We start from the raw sequence: 16,051 nt of genomic DNA, 5'->3' as shown, positions 1-16,051 counted from the left end.
CAACAATGGAGGTTGTCAGTGTCTCAGTATCCAAACAGGGTCTCAACCCATGCTAAACAGAAGAGTAGAATGATGATGATGAACAATAAAATAAAGAATAGCATTACAAAGTAGACAACTGCCTTTATTTCAAATTACTTTTATTCTTACTTTTATTTAAAAAATAAAAGAGCTCTTCAAAAAAAGAATGATCATAATACTTTAATTTTTTACCTTCAATGTGCATCTAAATAATGATAGTAATTTTCCAAAATGTCATTCTCAAAATATGAATAAACATCCATTCTTTGAAGTCCTTCAAACTCACCTCTGCTACCCTAAGCAGAATGTGTCTTGAGGGCCTACAGAGATTTCTCAAGAGATTTCTTTCTACTGACACCAGCCTTAATTGAATATATTGATAATGTAGACATACAGTTGTGATCCTTTTTTACTGATTGTGATGTGTTGTATTGTACCATATGCTAAATAAATAAATAACCAGTGCTTCTGAAGAGTTGAAATTACACTGGGGGGTTGTAAAAAAACTGGAATGGGGAACTCGCCAGAGCAGCATATTTCCCGATGGCAATAAAACTATCCAACAGTCTGGCACACAAAACTTGGCAAAGTAATTAAACTAAGAAACACTGTCACCAGGATTGGGGCATAAAAAATACTAAACCTGTAAGTGAAATATAGTTACATTAAATAAAAAAAAAAAAAAAAAAATCCTAAATAGTGAGCAAGTCTGTATGCAGGATATCCTCTTGGGCCACTGATCATAATTTCCCATGCAGCATTTAGCAGACTTTGTTAATAGGGCAAAGTGATACCTCACACATGATCATGCAAAGGTTTACTAAAAACTGTTATTTGCTATTAAGAGTATATATTATACGCCAGAGTTGTAATGAATTCCTCCAACCCCAGCAATGCGGCTTGCACATTGCTGATAAAGCTTTCAGAAACTTATTAAATATGGCAGATAAAACCTTTTTTTGAAGAAATTCATTTATGTTTGTTTGATATTTACAAGTACTATAAATGGCTCGATGCATCAGTTTGAATCTTTGACAATTATAATCTTTATATGAAAAAAAAATCAAATTTTCCTTCAGATTCATACTTTTTGAAACCATATTAAATCTATAGCAAAAGTCACTTCAAAAGCACTAAACCTGATACACAGTTTGAATGCAAGGAAAAGTGACCCATTCCACTTAAACTCTTAACTAATGTTGGAAAAACTGCTTCAAATACTAAAGTAAGTTTTTCGATAGTCATATGTAATTTATAACTGTCTAAAAAAATGATTCAAGCAAGCTTTATCATCATATATCACCTGATACACAGTTTGAATGCAAGGAAAAGTGACCCATTCCACTTAAACTCTTAACTAATGTTGGAAAAACTGCTTCAAATACTAAAGTAAGTTTTTCGATAGTCATATGTAATTTATAACTGTCTAAAAAAATGATTCAAGCAAGCTTTATCATCATTAGGCCAACTTGAAGTCATTTCTTCCTTGATAATATGAACATAATGATCTTGAACTTGAACAAAATTTCATAGGTAGCATTTAGATTTGGAACAAATTTGTTCATCATTCTGCTGAAGTAAATTTTTATACTATTTTTCTCAGGCAGGCATGTCGTTTTTGAAGAAAAAGTTTTTCAAAATAAAGAAACATTATGTACATTACATCTGTTTCTAAAATCCATGATGCAGTAACAAAGGAAATGGATGAAAAAAATAATTGACGTCATACAGTGGTGCTCAAAAAAACTGCATCATCTCATTTTTCAGGTTGTTTGTCCTTATAATGGTAGCTAATCTTTTAGAAATAGCTGAAAGAACATATGTAATAACAATACACATATTAAACTATTAATTAATTATAAAGCCAAAAAATTTACTTTTATGCCTTATACAATGCAATAAGTACTTTTCTCCAAAACAACAGCATGTTACTTATGGTTCATATAATAACAAAAATACTTTGAAAACTGATTTTTTTTTTTTATTACTTTGCTCCTACTAGGATGATAAGTAGTTTTATAACAAAAAAAAAAACAACAAAATGTACACTAATATTTCATTGCCATGCTTTGATGACTGCTGTGCATCGTCATGGCATCAACTGGATATGGTTCTGAATGTATTCCTGGGAAATCTAATGGTACCAATTGTTCTGGTTTATTTTGCATTACTGAAACACCCATTTTGTTCCAACGATTTTCAACTAGATTGAGGTCTGGACTATTCCCAGGCCATGTCATTGTACTTTTATGAAACGTTACACTGTTGCAAAGTTATACTTATGGTTTTCGCTCTATGACATGAGCAGAGACATCCTGAAAAATGCAACTGGCAACATCCCCATGGTGATCTTTAATTGTGGGAAGTGATTTTGTCTCAAGAAGGTCCTTGTACACCTCAGCATTCCTTGACGAATTCAAGACAACTAACTCCTCTGAAACAAAACCTTGTATCATTTGAGATGCAGAATGCTTCACTGCGGAGACAATACAGTTGGGATGAAATTCACTCTCCTTTGTCTAACAGTCTGCTGGCTATCCGAACCATTCATGTTGAGTTCTAATTCATCATAGAAAATAAAACATTTCCGCTGATCGTCAGACCAATTAGCATGCTCTTTTTGCCCACTTCAGATGATGGGCTTTCTTTTTTTGCATCAAAAGTGGTTTTTTCCATTGGGTGACATGCTAATAATCCCGATGAGAAAAGAGAAGTCTACATACTGTAGCAGTACTTGCCTTTACTCCTGTATCCTCCTTCCATGTTGATTTGAGATTTGTTGACAGGGATCTTCTGTTTCAGACAGCACACAGACAGACCAGAAATATGTCCTGCACTGCAGAAGATATTTGTGGATGTCCACTTCCTTTCTTTCTGTTTAGAGTGCCAGTTTTTGATAATTTTCATAATAAACATTGTACTCTGACTGATTACAGTAAATCCTTTTAGCTATATCATGCATAGAATATACCTCTGCATTCAATGCAGCAGCAATAATTTTCCTACATGGTGTTAATTGTGAAAACTAAGCCATTGCAACAGCAGAATACTGGGCTCATGGCATATTCACTGTATTTATAGTAAAGTTTATGATGTCACATGACATAATGAGAGCCACACAAGTGCTTATTAGTGATGTATGATGCAATATGGTAATGCTATTACAAAATATACATGTTTTTTGTTTGTTTTGTTATTTGGTTTTTAGGAGCATTAGCAACTAAGGCCATATTGCTCTGGGAATATGCGGTGGTCATTCCCTGACCTTTCCGCATCCTCCGTATTTGGTGGTGACGGATTCGAACCCCGGTCTAATCAAGAAGCGTGTTCTACGCACTGCTGCTCCTTCCCACCCGGCTACGGAGGCGCCCTCAAAACATACATATTGTCAAATTTCACAGAAATTTGGTGAATTTGCAAGTGAATAAATCTTGACCATGTTATGAAACACCCTGTGTGTATGTATACACTGAAGCTGTATTAAATAACTGACTAAAACTGAATAAGGTTAACAGAAATGTATATATACTTAAATATATATACATACGAATATACAAGGTTAAACATTAATCCATTCAAAGTCTCTAAGGAGTAATGTTCATATGAATGAATAAAAACATTTTATATTAGTATTGGTAGCTGAATATTCATATTTTTGCAAGAGAGCTGGCTTAATACTCCATATCATCTGGGCTCTCATAGATAAATATGAATTAGAATTTGTATAAAAGCATAAAATATCAGAGTGTAGACTACTGAAATTAAAAGCATGAAATAAGAATAATGTCATTAGTTCATCAATAATACACATTAATGCTTTTTATACATGTGTTTGTGTATTTTGCATTGATATTCCAATAGCTGATTCTGCAAACAGGGTGGAATGTAAAAGCCAATAAAGCAAAAAAAAAAAAAAAAAAAAAAGGGCAAGATATATAAGTATAAAAATAGTATTACCCTTCAGTAATCTAATAACTTGTAAAGTAGAAAAATAATAATAATTAGACGGCAAAAATATACAGAGGTGAAAAGTAATTAACAAACATGACGTATCCAGTAAAATTTGATTTCATTTTGAATTCCTTTTTTTGCTCAATGAAGTCAAATAAAAACAGATTTCATTGCCACAAGAAAAAAACTTTTGGTTTGACTGAAAGAAAGGAAATAAAATCACAAAAAATATAAATGCAGACAAGGAACTACCCTGAAGTAAACCATATAGTAATATTATTTTAATTCATAAGTGAAATGAAAAACTAAAAGTTCTCTCCAATAATAAAAAGGATAGTAACCAAAACAACTGACCACTGACATAAAATTAAGTCTTCAACAATTTTAACAGAGCTGAGATTACCTGTTTTTCCTTCCAAGCTTAAAAAATAATAAAATTAGATACAGATCGATGGATGTTGCTGAAATACCATAATGCAAAGAATACAGCCTGACCAGAAATCAATAGCGGAACCAGACAGCAGGCAAAATTTTGTCATCTTTAAAAGGGATGAAAAGACAGAGGGAGAATGCAGAAATTGACAAAACATGAAGATTTACATTTTGACATTTGAAAACAATTACACATCTGAAATTAAAAATATCAACTGCCCTTTTGTTTACATGTGGTATTCATAACCTAAATGTATATCCCATAGATTATGTATAACTGATCGTACCTATATGATAAGGTTATCAGAATTATTAACTGCATCAATTTAACCTTACTAGAGTATAAAATTCACGCACAATATATAGATTTCATAATTAATGAGAGATTCCTGTAGTTAGTTTTTGGATGAGTAGTTACCAGTGAAGATGGATTCAGTATTAATAACTATGTCATTATCATGTATAACTTTGGTAAATAAATAAGTTTAGTTTCCTATAATCTGGAATAAATGATTTTCACAACTGTGGCCATTCAAGATATATATGGCATGAAATAGTGTGATGACTATTTCAGGAAGCATGAGCTTCCTGAAATAGTCATTACACTCATTAAATCTTAAATATTTGCATGCTTAAGAGCATGTGCTTAATTCAAGTGCTAAATTGTATCATTAATGGACCACTAACAGTCACAAATTTTCCTTAATTCAGAATTAGCATCAGGTGTTGACGAAATCGGGTATTCCAGATTGTCATCATGCCAACTAGGTTTAGGGAAACCAAAAAAAAAAAAAAAAAAGTAGCGTCAGATATCGAAGAACACGAAGGCACAAGATTAGTAACAGCACATGGATTAAAAAATTGCGGAATGCCATTACCATCTAAAACACCTCAAAATATCATTCAAATGGGGAAAATTTTATTTATAACCAAAACAGAAACACAAACTGGGTTGTCTATGACTACACTATCGAAAAATAAAAGCATGTAAACTTACCTTTCAAAACATCTATCTACATTATCAGACATTAAAAGTAGCATGCAAAGTTGTTCCAAAGCAATCAACTGCATATCTCTCTCATCTCCTTGACCCATGTTTAACCATTCTAAAAGAGTCTCAGGGTCAACTTCCGCCATATTTATTAATGATTACAGAAATCGAAGATAGAAAAAGTTCGTCACATTAGAAATTAGACCACTAAAGTAGCTTGCATTATATAGCTGTTCGCTGGCTTGGAACTAGAGGTAATTCACAAATTGCTGCAAAAATTACATATCCGTCATACTTAGAAAACTGATGCATTTATAGCATCCAAGTGTATGCCAGCCCGAAAACTACTTGGCATAAAAGCAGTAATCAGCAATAATTCTCACATTCAGAATATATAAAAGTCATACTGTAAATTGTTATCTTAAATAAGTTAAAAAATGTCATCGACGAGGTACTACACAAACACGTATACATCACTTTTACGGAAAATAAAGCTTTTACTTGTTACACTCCAACAACTTCATTACTAGATCACATAGTACGTATCACATCTCTCGTAATATTTGTTTAGACTTTCACCATTACGAAAATATACAAAAAATGAGGTAAACTTCTATAGACAACATGAAAATGATTAATTTCTCATAAATATGACAATGAATCTCGTGATGATTAACAAAAAATCACAGTTTTCTACAATCCTCCTCCTCTACAGCTGCATAAGACCCCCTCTTTCAATACGTAAGCCTAAACTCAACCAAGTGAGGGTATCCTACCAAATAGCCATATGATAACGAGAGTGTATTAAATGGCTTCTCGCTTTCTTATATGCAATGTCGAAGCTAAATGGAACATCATGGTGACCATTTCTGAAATATATTTACTCTAAGAAATAAGCCAAGAACCTTCCATAACAAAAGGAATGGAAGCAAATTTTACAATTCGCATTATTCATGAATGAATAAATACACTGTATTTCTCAAAACTAATCAAAATTGTAATACTGTATCACATGATGAATCAAAATAAATCATAATGCGGAAACAGCAACTGTATCGGGGAAGAGGGAAATTTGTTTTTCCCCTAATATACAAGTATCGTAATGAAAAATCATTAATTGCTTCATACAATAAATATATATATTTATTGTTTGGTTTTTTTTTGCATACTTTGAATATTTTCATATGTTGATTTATTTCATTTCTTTACTCTTTTATTCCTCTTCTATCTCTCTTATTCTTCTGTTTCTCCTTTCTCTTCATTACTTTTATCACCAATTATCATAGTCGTTTAATTTCTCTGATAATCAGTGGCCCTATACCTTGAACCTTTTCGTTATTTTTCTCTCCCTTTTCTAGACGAACAATTCTGGATGAGTAGGGCTTGCAATACCGGGATCCCGGTCATTTTTTCCGGTATTGAAATATCGGTATTGATACAAAAAATACCGGTTTTTCGGTACTAATTAAAAAAAATAATTGCTTATAATTTAATCACATAAAGGTTATACAACGATGCCGCTTTGCTAATATTCTGTTCATTCAGATTTGGCTATGTATTATTGATGCTTTTGCACTATACTTATACATAGTCTAGACTTTTCCATAGCTTGAGGCTTTGGTCCTAAACGCTTTATAGTCTAAATACATCATACACCATTAGGCATCTCTCACATCATGGAGTTATACTTCATAACTGTTTTCCCATCATTGCCCACCCAATGATGGGAAAACATAACCGCCAAATAGCTCACTTGGGTACCTACCTACCTACCTACCTACCGAAGAAGGGCCAAATAGCCCTGAAACGGCACCAGGGGAGCCTGATGATGTCCGGAGTTTCCAAGAATAGGTAGTAACAGCCTTCTCCAATGGGGAAGCGTTGCCTATTCGAGGAGTTTGAGTTTTTGAGTGGTGTGAGTTGAAGGAGTTACTGTTCCTTTCATTCTTCTACACCGTTTCTTTTTCTCTACCACTCCTACTATTACTTTCCCTCCACATTTTTGCTTTTCTAAGTCTAATAGGGACAAGTGGATAGTCGCGTTATTATCCCACACAAATACAAAATAGCCCTGAAACTGCACAGGGGGGGGCCTGATGATGTCTGGAGTTTCCAAGAATAGGTAACAACAGCCTTCTCCACTGGGGAAGCGTTGCCTATTCGATGAGTTTTTGAGTGGTGCGAGTTGAAGGAGTTACTGTCCCTTTCATTGTTCTACACCGTTTCTTTTCCTCTTCCACTCCTACTATTACTTTCCCTCTAATTTTTGCTTTTCTAAGTCTAATAGGGACAACTGGACAGTCGAGTTATTATCCCACATAAATACAAAATAGTCCTGAAACGGTGCCGTCTGGGTGGTGGTATCCATCTGAGAATTAGTAACATTAGTCTCCTCCTCAGGTGAAGCGTTACTTATTCGAAGTAGTGCAATATCATGGCAACTCGTGTGAAGGTATTCACAATATGAGATATAACTTAAAACGATGCCGCTTTGCTAATATTCTGTACATTCAGATTTGGCTATGTATTATTGATGCTTTTCCACTATACTTATACATAGTCTCACATAAAGGTTATAAAATCACCTTTATGTGATTATGACGTCGTTATCTCTAATAGCAAATGTTCGATAAATCATCGATAGGACACCGTGCAACATTGCAACCTGTCCACAATTCTCGGACAACTTCAAGTCTGACCGTATCGTAATTCCAAAGTCCCTTTTATCCACTACTGACTTTAGTTCAACTCCACAAGTACAAGTAATTTTGGGGTTGCTATTCCCCAGGTGTAAGACCTTGCATTTTGCTGAATTAAAGCATAGCTGCCACTTTTCTGACCACCCCGGAAGCCTATCTAGATCACTCTGGAGAAGCTCTGCTGCGGCGATCATTAACTACTCTACTGATCTTTACATCATCTGCAAGTCGCAAGAGCTCACGCCCTCCATCCCTTCATAGTTGTCATTTAAGATAATCAAAAACAACAGTGGTCCCAATACTGATCCTTGGGGAATCCCGCTTCTTACATTAACTCAATCTGAGGAATAACCATTTATCACAACCCTCTTCCTGGTGCCCTCAGGCCATCGTGCTATCCATCTAAGAATTTTCCCAATGATTACAGCTTGCTCCAACTTATAAAGTAACCGGTCATGTGGGACTGAGTCCAATGCTTTGCTGAAATCCAAATAAACAATGTCGAAATTATTCCCAAAGTCCAGTTTGGGTGACTCTGTCAAAATAGCTAACCAGATTAATTAAACATGATTTTTCCTTTACAAAACCATGCTGTGTACCCTACAGAATACCATTTCCATCTAAATGATCCTGAATTCCACCCTTGATCATTGCCTCCACGATTTTCCTTAGTACTGAAGTTAGACAGGCCGGTCGGTAATTTCCCGTTACACTCTTAGAACCGCCTTTATGTTCCAATTTACACCAATCCAACGGAATCTCTCCTGAGTCCAGTGATTCTCCCATAACTAACCTTAATGGTTCAATGCACTCACTTGCCGCCTCCTTTAAGATTATAGGGTATATGCATCAACCACAGGAGCCTTACTCGCCGGTGGTCGAAAGTTTTCTCATTAAATCAACGAAATTTCAACATCATTAATTACAATTTTTTCAACTTCACTCCCATAATTTCTCATTGACACAAAAGGTTTTTCTTCTGTAAATATAGATGCAAAGTAACTGTTGAGTTCATCTGCAATATCAGTTGGGGTATCTAATACTATCCCACACAATTACATATGTGTCCGATCTGATTTGTCCCTCTGTTCTTTGCATTTATATATGTGAAGAATTCCTTAACTGCACTCTTTGATCTCTTTATTCCTTATCCCCACTCTTTGCTCTCTCCCAGACTCATTAAAGATACTATAGTGAAAATTATACTTCGCTGAATAAAACGTCTTTCTCCTTCAGAAAATGATGAATATAATTCAACCATGGAAGACCAACATGGAACAGAACATCAATGTTCCGCAAATTCTTTCCAAAATAAGAAATTGCCCTGACTAGCATTAGCATTAGCATTAGCATTAGCAGAGGCATATGATGCAAGAAAGCAAGCCTATTCAGCATCAGCCAAAAAAAAAAAAAAAAACCCACTCCCATTTCACCCCTCCGTTCGTTCGAAATACCTGTCCAGTTGAGCTTTAAATTTGTTTAGGCTATCAACTTCAACAACAAGTGATGGAAGTCGGTTCCACCAACCAACCACCCGCTGGCCAAAGGCAAATTTCCGCACATCTATCCGACATCCGTCCTTCCTCAATTTGAATTTATGCCCTCTGAGGTGATTATTCTGAGAAAGATGAAGAATCCCATTGGCATTGAGCATGCTCAAACCATTCAAAGCCTTATACACCTCTATCAGATCACCTCGCCGGTGCCTAGTCTCCAAACTCTGTAATTTGCAAAACTTAAGCCTTTCTTCGTAAGAGCAACCCTTTGTTCCATTTACTAATCTTGTTGCCCTTCTCTGTACCCGTTCCAGCAGCTCTACATCCTTCTTGAAATGAGGCCTCCAGACCTGTATACAGTACTCAAGATGTGGCCTTACCATTGCCTTATACAAGGGAATAATCACCTCCTTATCCCTGCTAGAAAAATTCCTGTATATCATTGACAAGACACCATGAGCTACTCTTGCAGCTCGTCTGCACTGCTCAGAGAACTTCATATCTGCCTGCACAATTACCCCCAGGTCCTTTTCATTCTCCACCACTGTCAGTGTAGTACCGCAGAGTTGATACGTTGCTCTGGGGTTACTGTTTCCCATATGCAGCACTTTACATTTGTCGATGTTAAACCTCATTTGCCACCTCTCAGCCCATCTGTTCAACCTTTCCAGATCCTGTTGCAGCAGCATAGCGTCAGTATTGTCCTTAACGACCCTGCCAACCTTTGTATCATCTGCAAACTTGGACATTAAACTTGATATCCCATCATCAATATCATTCATAAACACCGAAAACAACAACGGACCCAACACTGAACCTTGAGGAACTCCACTAATAACATTAGTCCACGTTGAGCAGTGTCCATTGATTACCACTCTCTGTCTTCTGCCACTCAACCATCCCCTTATCCATAGCAGCAATTTGCCTCCAATGCCACACTGCTCCAATTTGTGCAGCAGTCTTCCATGTGCAACAGTATCAAAAGCCTTTCTAAGATCCAAATATATAATATCAAAGTTATTCCCTGCATCCAGTTCTTTTGTGACTACATCATAGTATCCAATCAAATTGGTCAGGCAAGACCTGCCCTTAACAAAACCATGCTGCGTCTGAGCTATAACTGAATTCTTGTCTAGATGATCCTGCAGTGCTTCTTTAACCAGTGCCTCCATTAATTTTTAATTTACCTGGAACAGAAGTTAAACTAACAGGTCTATAATTACTTGTGTCAGCCTTTGATCCTCCTTTGTGAATTGGGGTTACATTTGCACATCTCCAGTCTATGGGTACCTCCCCTGAGTCCAAAGAAGCTCTCATAATTATGGCTAGGGGTTTGCATACTTCCTTTGCTGCCTCCTTTAATATAACTGGATAGATCCCATCCACCCCAGGTGCCTTTTTTATGTTTATCCTCAACAATCTCTCCTCCACTTTCCTCTCAGTTATTACAAAATCATCCAGCTCACTGCCAATGTTTACTTTACCTACATCATTCTCCTTCCTGAATAACTCCTCATGCGTGAATGTAGATGCAAAATACTCGTTTAGATTGTTAGCCACCTGAGCAGGATCCTCAACTGTTGAACCATCAATATCCAGTGGACCAATCTGATTCATCCCTTTCCTTTTCGAGTTCAAGTATGTAAAAACTCTTTTCTGTTTTTCTTTGCATCCTTTGCCAAGGATTTTTCATAGTCTGCCTTTGCCTGCCTAATCTCCTTTGTGACTTGGTTACAGACCAACTTATATCTATCATAGGCTTCCATGTCACCCATTAATTTGTATGTATCCCATGCATTTTTCTTCTCTGCCACATGTCTCATTAGTTCATCTGACAACCATTTAGGCCTAAACCTTGAACAATATTTCTTAGTTGGTATGTAAAGCCTGGTACCCTCCAAGATTAGTTCCTTGAATGCTTCCCATTTTGAGTTTGCTGTTGGTAACATCATCAGTTGGTCCCACTGTATAGAATTTAAATACTGTCTGAGACCATCATAGTCGCCTTTACGAAAACAAAAACCCTTCCCTTTACCTCTGATGGTAGTTACCTCCTTGAGTAAATCCCACTTCAACACACTGTGATCACTGCCACCTAGTGGTTCATTTATCTGCAGGTTCTTAATGCATGAAGAATCACTACTGATAATCAGATCAAGAGTATTGCTCCCTCTTGTTGCCTCACGAACATGCTGATGTAGAAAACAATCATCCAATAAATCCACAAAAGCCTTGCTAGTGTGTGAGTGACCAACCCACAAATTCCAGTCAATATCTGGGAAATTAAAGTCCCCCATTATAAGACTCTCTGTTTACTGGCCCACTCTATTTCCCTGTACAATATCTTATTATACTCATCAGAGTCATTAGGCCTATAGCACACTCCTACTCTCAATTTTGATTTCCCTATGCTTATGTCACACCAAACTGACTCGACACTGCCCTGTCCATCGATGTCGACTGGCTTCCCTTCCTTGGACTTTATGTGTTTCTTAATTAATAGCATAACCCCTCCTCCCCTCCTGTCCTGTCTATCCTTTCTATACACATTGTATTCCCCAAATTCCAGTTCCGCATTACTTATATCTGTGTGACACCACGTCTCTGATATCCCAACAATATCTGCCTTTGATGTTTTGAGTAATACCTGACTAGGCATGGAGTGAGAAAAAGCTCATGAAAGTACTTCGCGTCATTGACGGGATTCGAACCCGGGAATTTTCCACGCGGTGTCGGGAGGAACGATGATAATACTAGTGTCTATTTTTTCTAATAAATTTCTAATTCTTTAAATTTATCTAAACTGCCCACTTAAAAAATACCAGATGAAAGGATGCTCCAAATAAATTACTTTCTGGCTAAAGGCAAATTTTCATGCATCTGGCTTGCAACTATGTGACCTTGTGTACATCGTCCTATAAAGATTAAAGATAACATTAGAACAATATTAAATTCTGATGCTATCTTTAATCTTTCGCATTTTTAATCCTACTTAATCCATTTAAAACCTGCTTAACCACTTCATCCAGGATCAGAGAAACATAGTGGTTAAATCACTCTCCTCCCAAATGGGGAAAAGGCCTGAATTTTACTCCCGTCTTTTACGGGCTTTTTTCATGACTAAACTGTGTATACTTACTGCAGCACAGACTCATGCAGTATCATACCGCCTCATAAGTATAAACTACTTTGCGATCAAGTTACTAAGGGAATTAAGCGTGCTGTCAGATTATCTGATGTCTTCGGATAAGAATGTGAAGAAAAGTAGAAACAAAATCTTTGCACGTGTTAATCCTAGAAGAAAAGGGATGTCCACTTGATATTATTCGGGAGCAGCCGACAGTTGCAGGATTTTTTTTTTTTTGTTTGTTTGTTTGTTTGTTTGTTTGATTTGCTGTAAAAAACCAGCAAATTTGAGTCTTTCGTCTAATTCACAGCAAACGTACCGAAGAACATAAAAGAGAGAATATAGCTTTCTACTAGCCATATCAAATGGACATCCCTTTTCTTCTAGGATTAACATGTGCAAAGATTTTATTTCTACTTTTCTTCACATTCTTATCCGAAGACATCAGATAATCTGATAGCATGCTTAATTCCCTTAGTAACTTGATAGCAAAGTAGTTTATACTTATGAGGCGGTATGATACTGCATGAGTCTATGCTGTAGTAAGTACACACAGATACATACTAAAATGCATATTATTATTTTTTTTCGTTTATGGGATTGTTTCTACCCCATGACTGGTACTGGTACCAAGTTGCATGGGGTAGTTGGCTGTGTCCAGTTAATATTATTGTTGTTATTACTGTCGCTCGAGGAACTCTTTTATTGTCCCATAGATGTTCAGAATTGCATCTTTTGGAGTTCCATGTAAGTGTTGTTTGGGAGGCCTATTTCTGTTAGGTTCTTATGAAGACTCTTTGACATTGTGCCGGTGGTTATCACAGTGATCGAGATGGTCATTACTTCTTCCATATGCCATATTTCTTTCACTTTTTGTCCTATCCTAGTTCTGTATACTTCCTGATCTTCACTCGTAGATTTGTTAGAGGTTGCTGTTGTCGGACGTCGCTATGTCGATCAGGTAGGTTCCCCTTTCCTTCTTGTCGATTACGGTTCTGTCTCGTCTGTCGTGCGGGATGATCTTGATCATACTTACGATACAGTCCCTTTATAGTTTGTGAGTAGGGTCTCTAGTACAGCCTATGGTTCATACTTGTATTACGGTACGCTTTCTTTAATCAATTGGCATTTTTGCGCTAGCTTCTAATGTAGAGATCTGTTTGTGTCTATAAATGTACTCAGAAGCGGATTAAGGTCGGTTGAGGCCCCGGGCGCAGAAGAAAATATTGGGCCCCTTAAAAAAAAGTGAGAGACTGGGAAAATAAAAATACATGTTAACCATTTTTTTAAATAAATAAAAAATATTATGTACTATTAATGTTTTATTTCCAATAAAATTTGAATATAATACCGTATATGTATTATATTATATTCGGGTCTTTTTTTTAATTTGTCTTTTTTCAGCCCCTGATAGATGTCGTTTCATTTTTCTAGCTACCATTGTTAGCCTACCAATGAAAAGAAAAATATAAAATTTAATAGTCTGAATGATTAGAATACTACAGAAAAGATTTTTCGTTATAGTGCAATAAATTAATGATTAATTAAAATTCAAAAATTATTCATAAACTACGAAAATCCAGGAGCTGATGTAACAACAGGAATTAATTTTATCTTAATATAATTTAAACAATATACGATATTTGAGTATATCGTAAGTCCGCACTGCAGGAGGACCTTTGTAAGTACAAAGGAGCAAATACGATTCTATTGCTCCGATGAGTAGGGCAGCCGCGCGGGGCCTATGCAGCATAGTAATGGAATAATGAAAATAAGCGAATATAAACATACTATCAGGTTTTACCGCCGATTGTAAACTTGTACGTAATTAAAATTGCACATATGAAACCAAACTTGGTGTCATTAGAAAAAAGTGTAAAGTTGGGGTTTTGAGGGGCCCTTCTGAAGTCGGGGCCCAGGGCGCGCGCCCGGGGTACCCGCCGTGAAATCCGCCTCTGAATGTACTGCGTTTGGGTAACGACACTGCATCCTGCGGTGATGTGCCGGATTGCTTCTGGGCCTGGTAGCATCGTCGACAGCTATCATCTGTCACTACGGGGTCCTTGTACTAGTTCCTGGTGTTGATTACCTCGTCTGGATGCGACCATGAATCCTTCGGTCTGGGTAAAGAGCGTCCCACTCGTGAGCCATGCGTTGGAAGCCATCTTACCTATATAATCTTGCTGGTGGTGCTCCATTGTAATTGTGCCCATATTTCTGCCTTTGTTTCTTCTTTCAGTGTGAGTAGGCTCTGCTTGTTAAGATTGAGTGTTGTGTGCCGTTTGGCTATCTTTCTTATGGCTTAGTAGATTGATGCTGTGGTTTTGTGGTTTCCTAGAAGTAATCCTGCAGTTAAGTAATTTCCTTCTTCTTCTCTTGTTTAATGTGGTCAGTCAGTCTTCCCTCTCTCAATATAACAATACATATACTTACACACCTATATAAATACAATGCCGGCTTTGGCATTATGCCTTTTCAGAGCCTACAGCGGCACATAGGGCAAATCCAGGAGACCTCAACAAACACACCTTGACCTTGTCTCCGCGTTCTCCTTCTTTCCAGGCTATGGTCAGTCTCTCTCTCTCTCTCTCTCTCTCTATAGCCTACTTCGGGTGGTGGTGACAACTCTTCGTCATCATTATTCTGGTATATCTGATAAGTTTTTATAGCTGTGATCATGTTCCTACCTTTGTCTTTGTGGAGTCCATGCCCTTGAATTCTTCCAGGACCTTCTTCTATTCTGGACATAGGCGCCTCCGTAGCCAGGTGGGAAGGAGCAGCAGTGCGTAGCACACGCTTCTTGATTAGACCGGGGTTCGAGCCCGTCACCACCAAATACGGCTGATGCGGAAAGGTCAGGGAATGACCACCGCATATCCCGAAGCAATATGGCCTTAGTTGCTAGAGAAGGTCAAGACAAATTTCCTCGAAAATTTCGAGCCAGGGGAATTATAATGCGAAGCGGACAGGAAGGCTAATAGATAGTCAAGGGCTTTTAGATAGATTAACAGCGACTAGAGAAAAATAAGGGGAGGAGAAATGGGAGCGTAATTTGGCATGTAAAGAGTGAATGGCCAGATATTTGGCGTTTTTTTCGGTTAGAACTTGGCGATTTTGGTATGGGGCTTTTAGAGGTTTGATGGACTCGTGTGCGGTATGGAAAAGTGCGGTCGTGTATAGACATAGTGCGTAGAGAAGTTTTGGTAGGGAGGCGTGTGGTCTCCGCTGGTAGCACAGTGATACCGTCACCATCCTCTCCATACCGGGTGGAAAAGGCCCGGGTTCGAATCCTGTCGATGATGCGAGGACCTTTAATGGGCTTTTTTCACTCTGT

The 16,051-nt window shown here is 37.1% G+C and overlaps 1 protein-coding gene across 8 annotated transcripts in view; it reads right to left on the bottom strand.

Moving 5' to 3' along the window:
- The window catches only part of Ufd4 (ubiquitin fusion-degradation 4-like), a 729,475-nt gene extending 723,299 nt beyond the window's left edge, over positions 1–6,176 (bottom strand). For all 8 annotated transcript variants that reach the window (XM_090376711.1, XM_090376719.1, XM_090376714.1 and 5 more), the window contains exon 1: positions 5,402–6,176. In XM_090376711.1, coding sequence (XP_090232837.1) covers positions 5,402–5,541 — 140 coding nt within the window. In that variant the 5' untranslated portion in view covers positions 5,542–6,176. The remainder of the gene's footprint in view (positions 1–5,401) is intronic.
- Positions 6,177–16,051: the final 9,875 nt, after the last annotated feature.

This window comes from Mastigoproctus giganteus, chromosome 6, assembly GCF_048544385.1.
Source record: "Mastigoproctus giganteus isolate SK-2022 chromosome 6, ASM4854438v1, whole genome shotgun sequence".
Classification (NCBI taxonomy): Eukaryota; Metazoa; Arthropoda; class Arachnida; order Uropygi; family Thelyphonidae; genus Mastigoproctus; species Mastigoproctus giganteus.
This window is presented reverse-complemented; position numbering and strand designations above follow the sequence as displayed.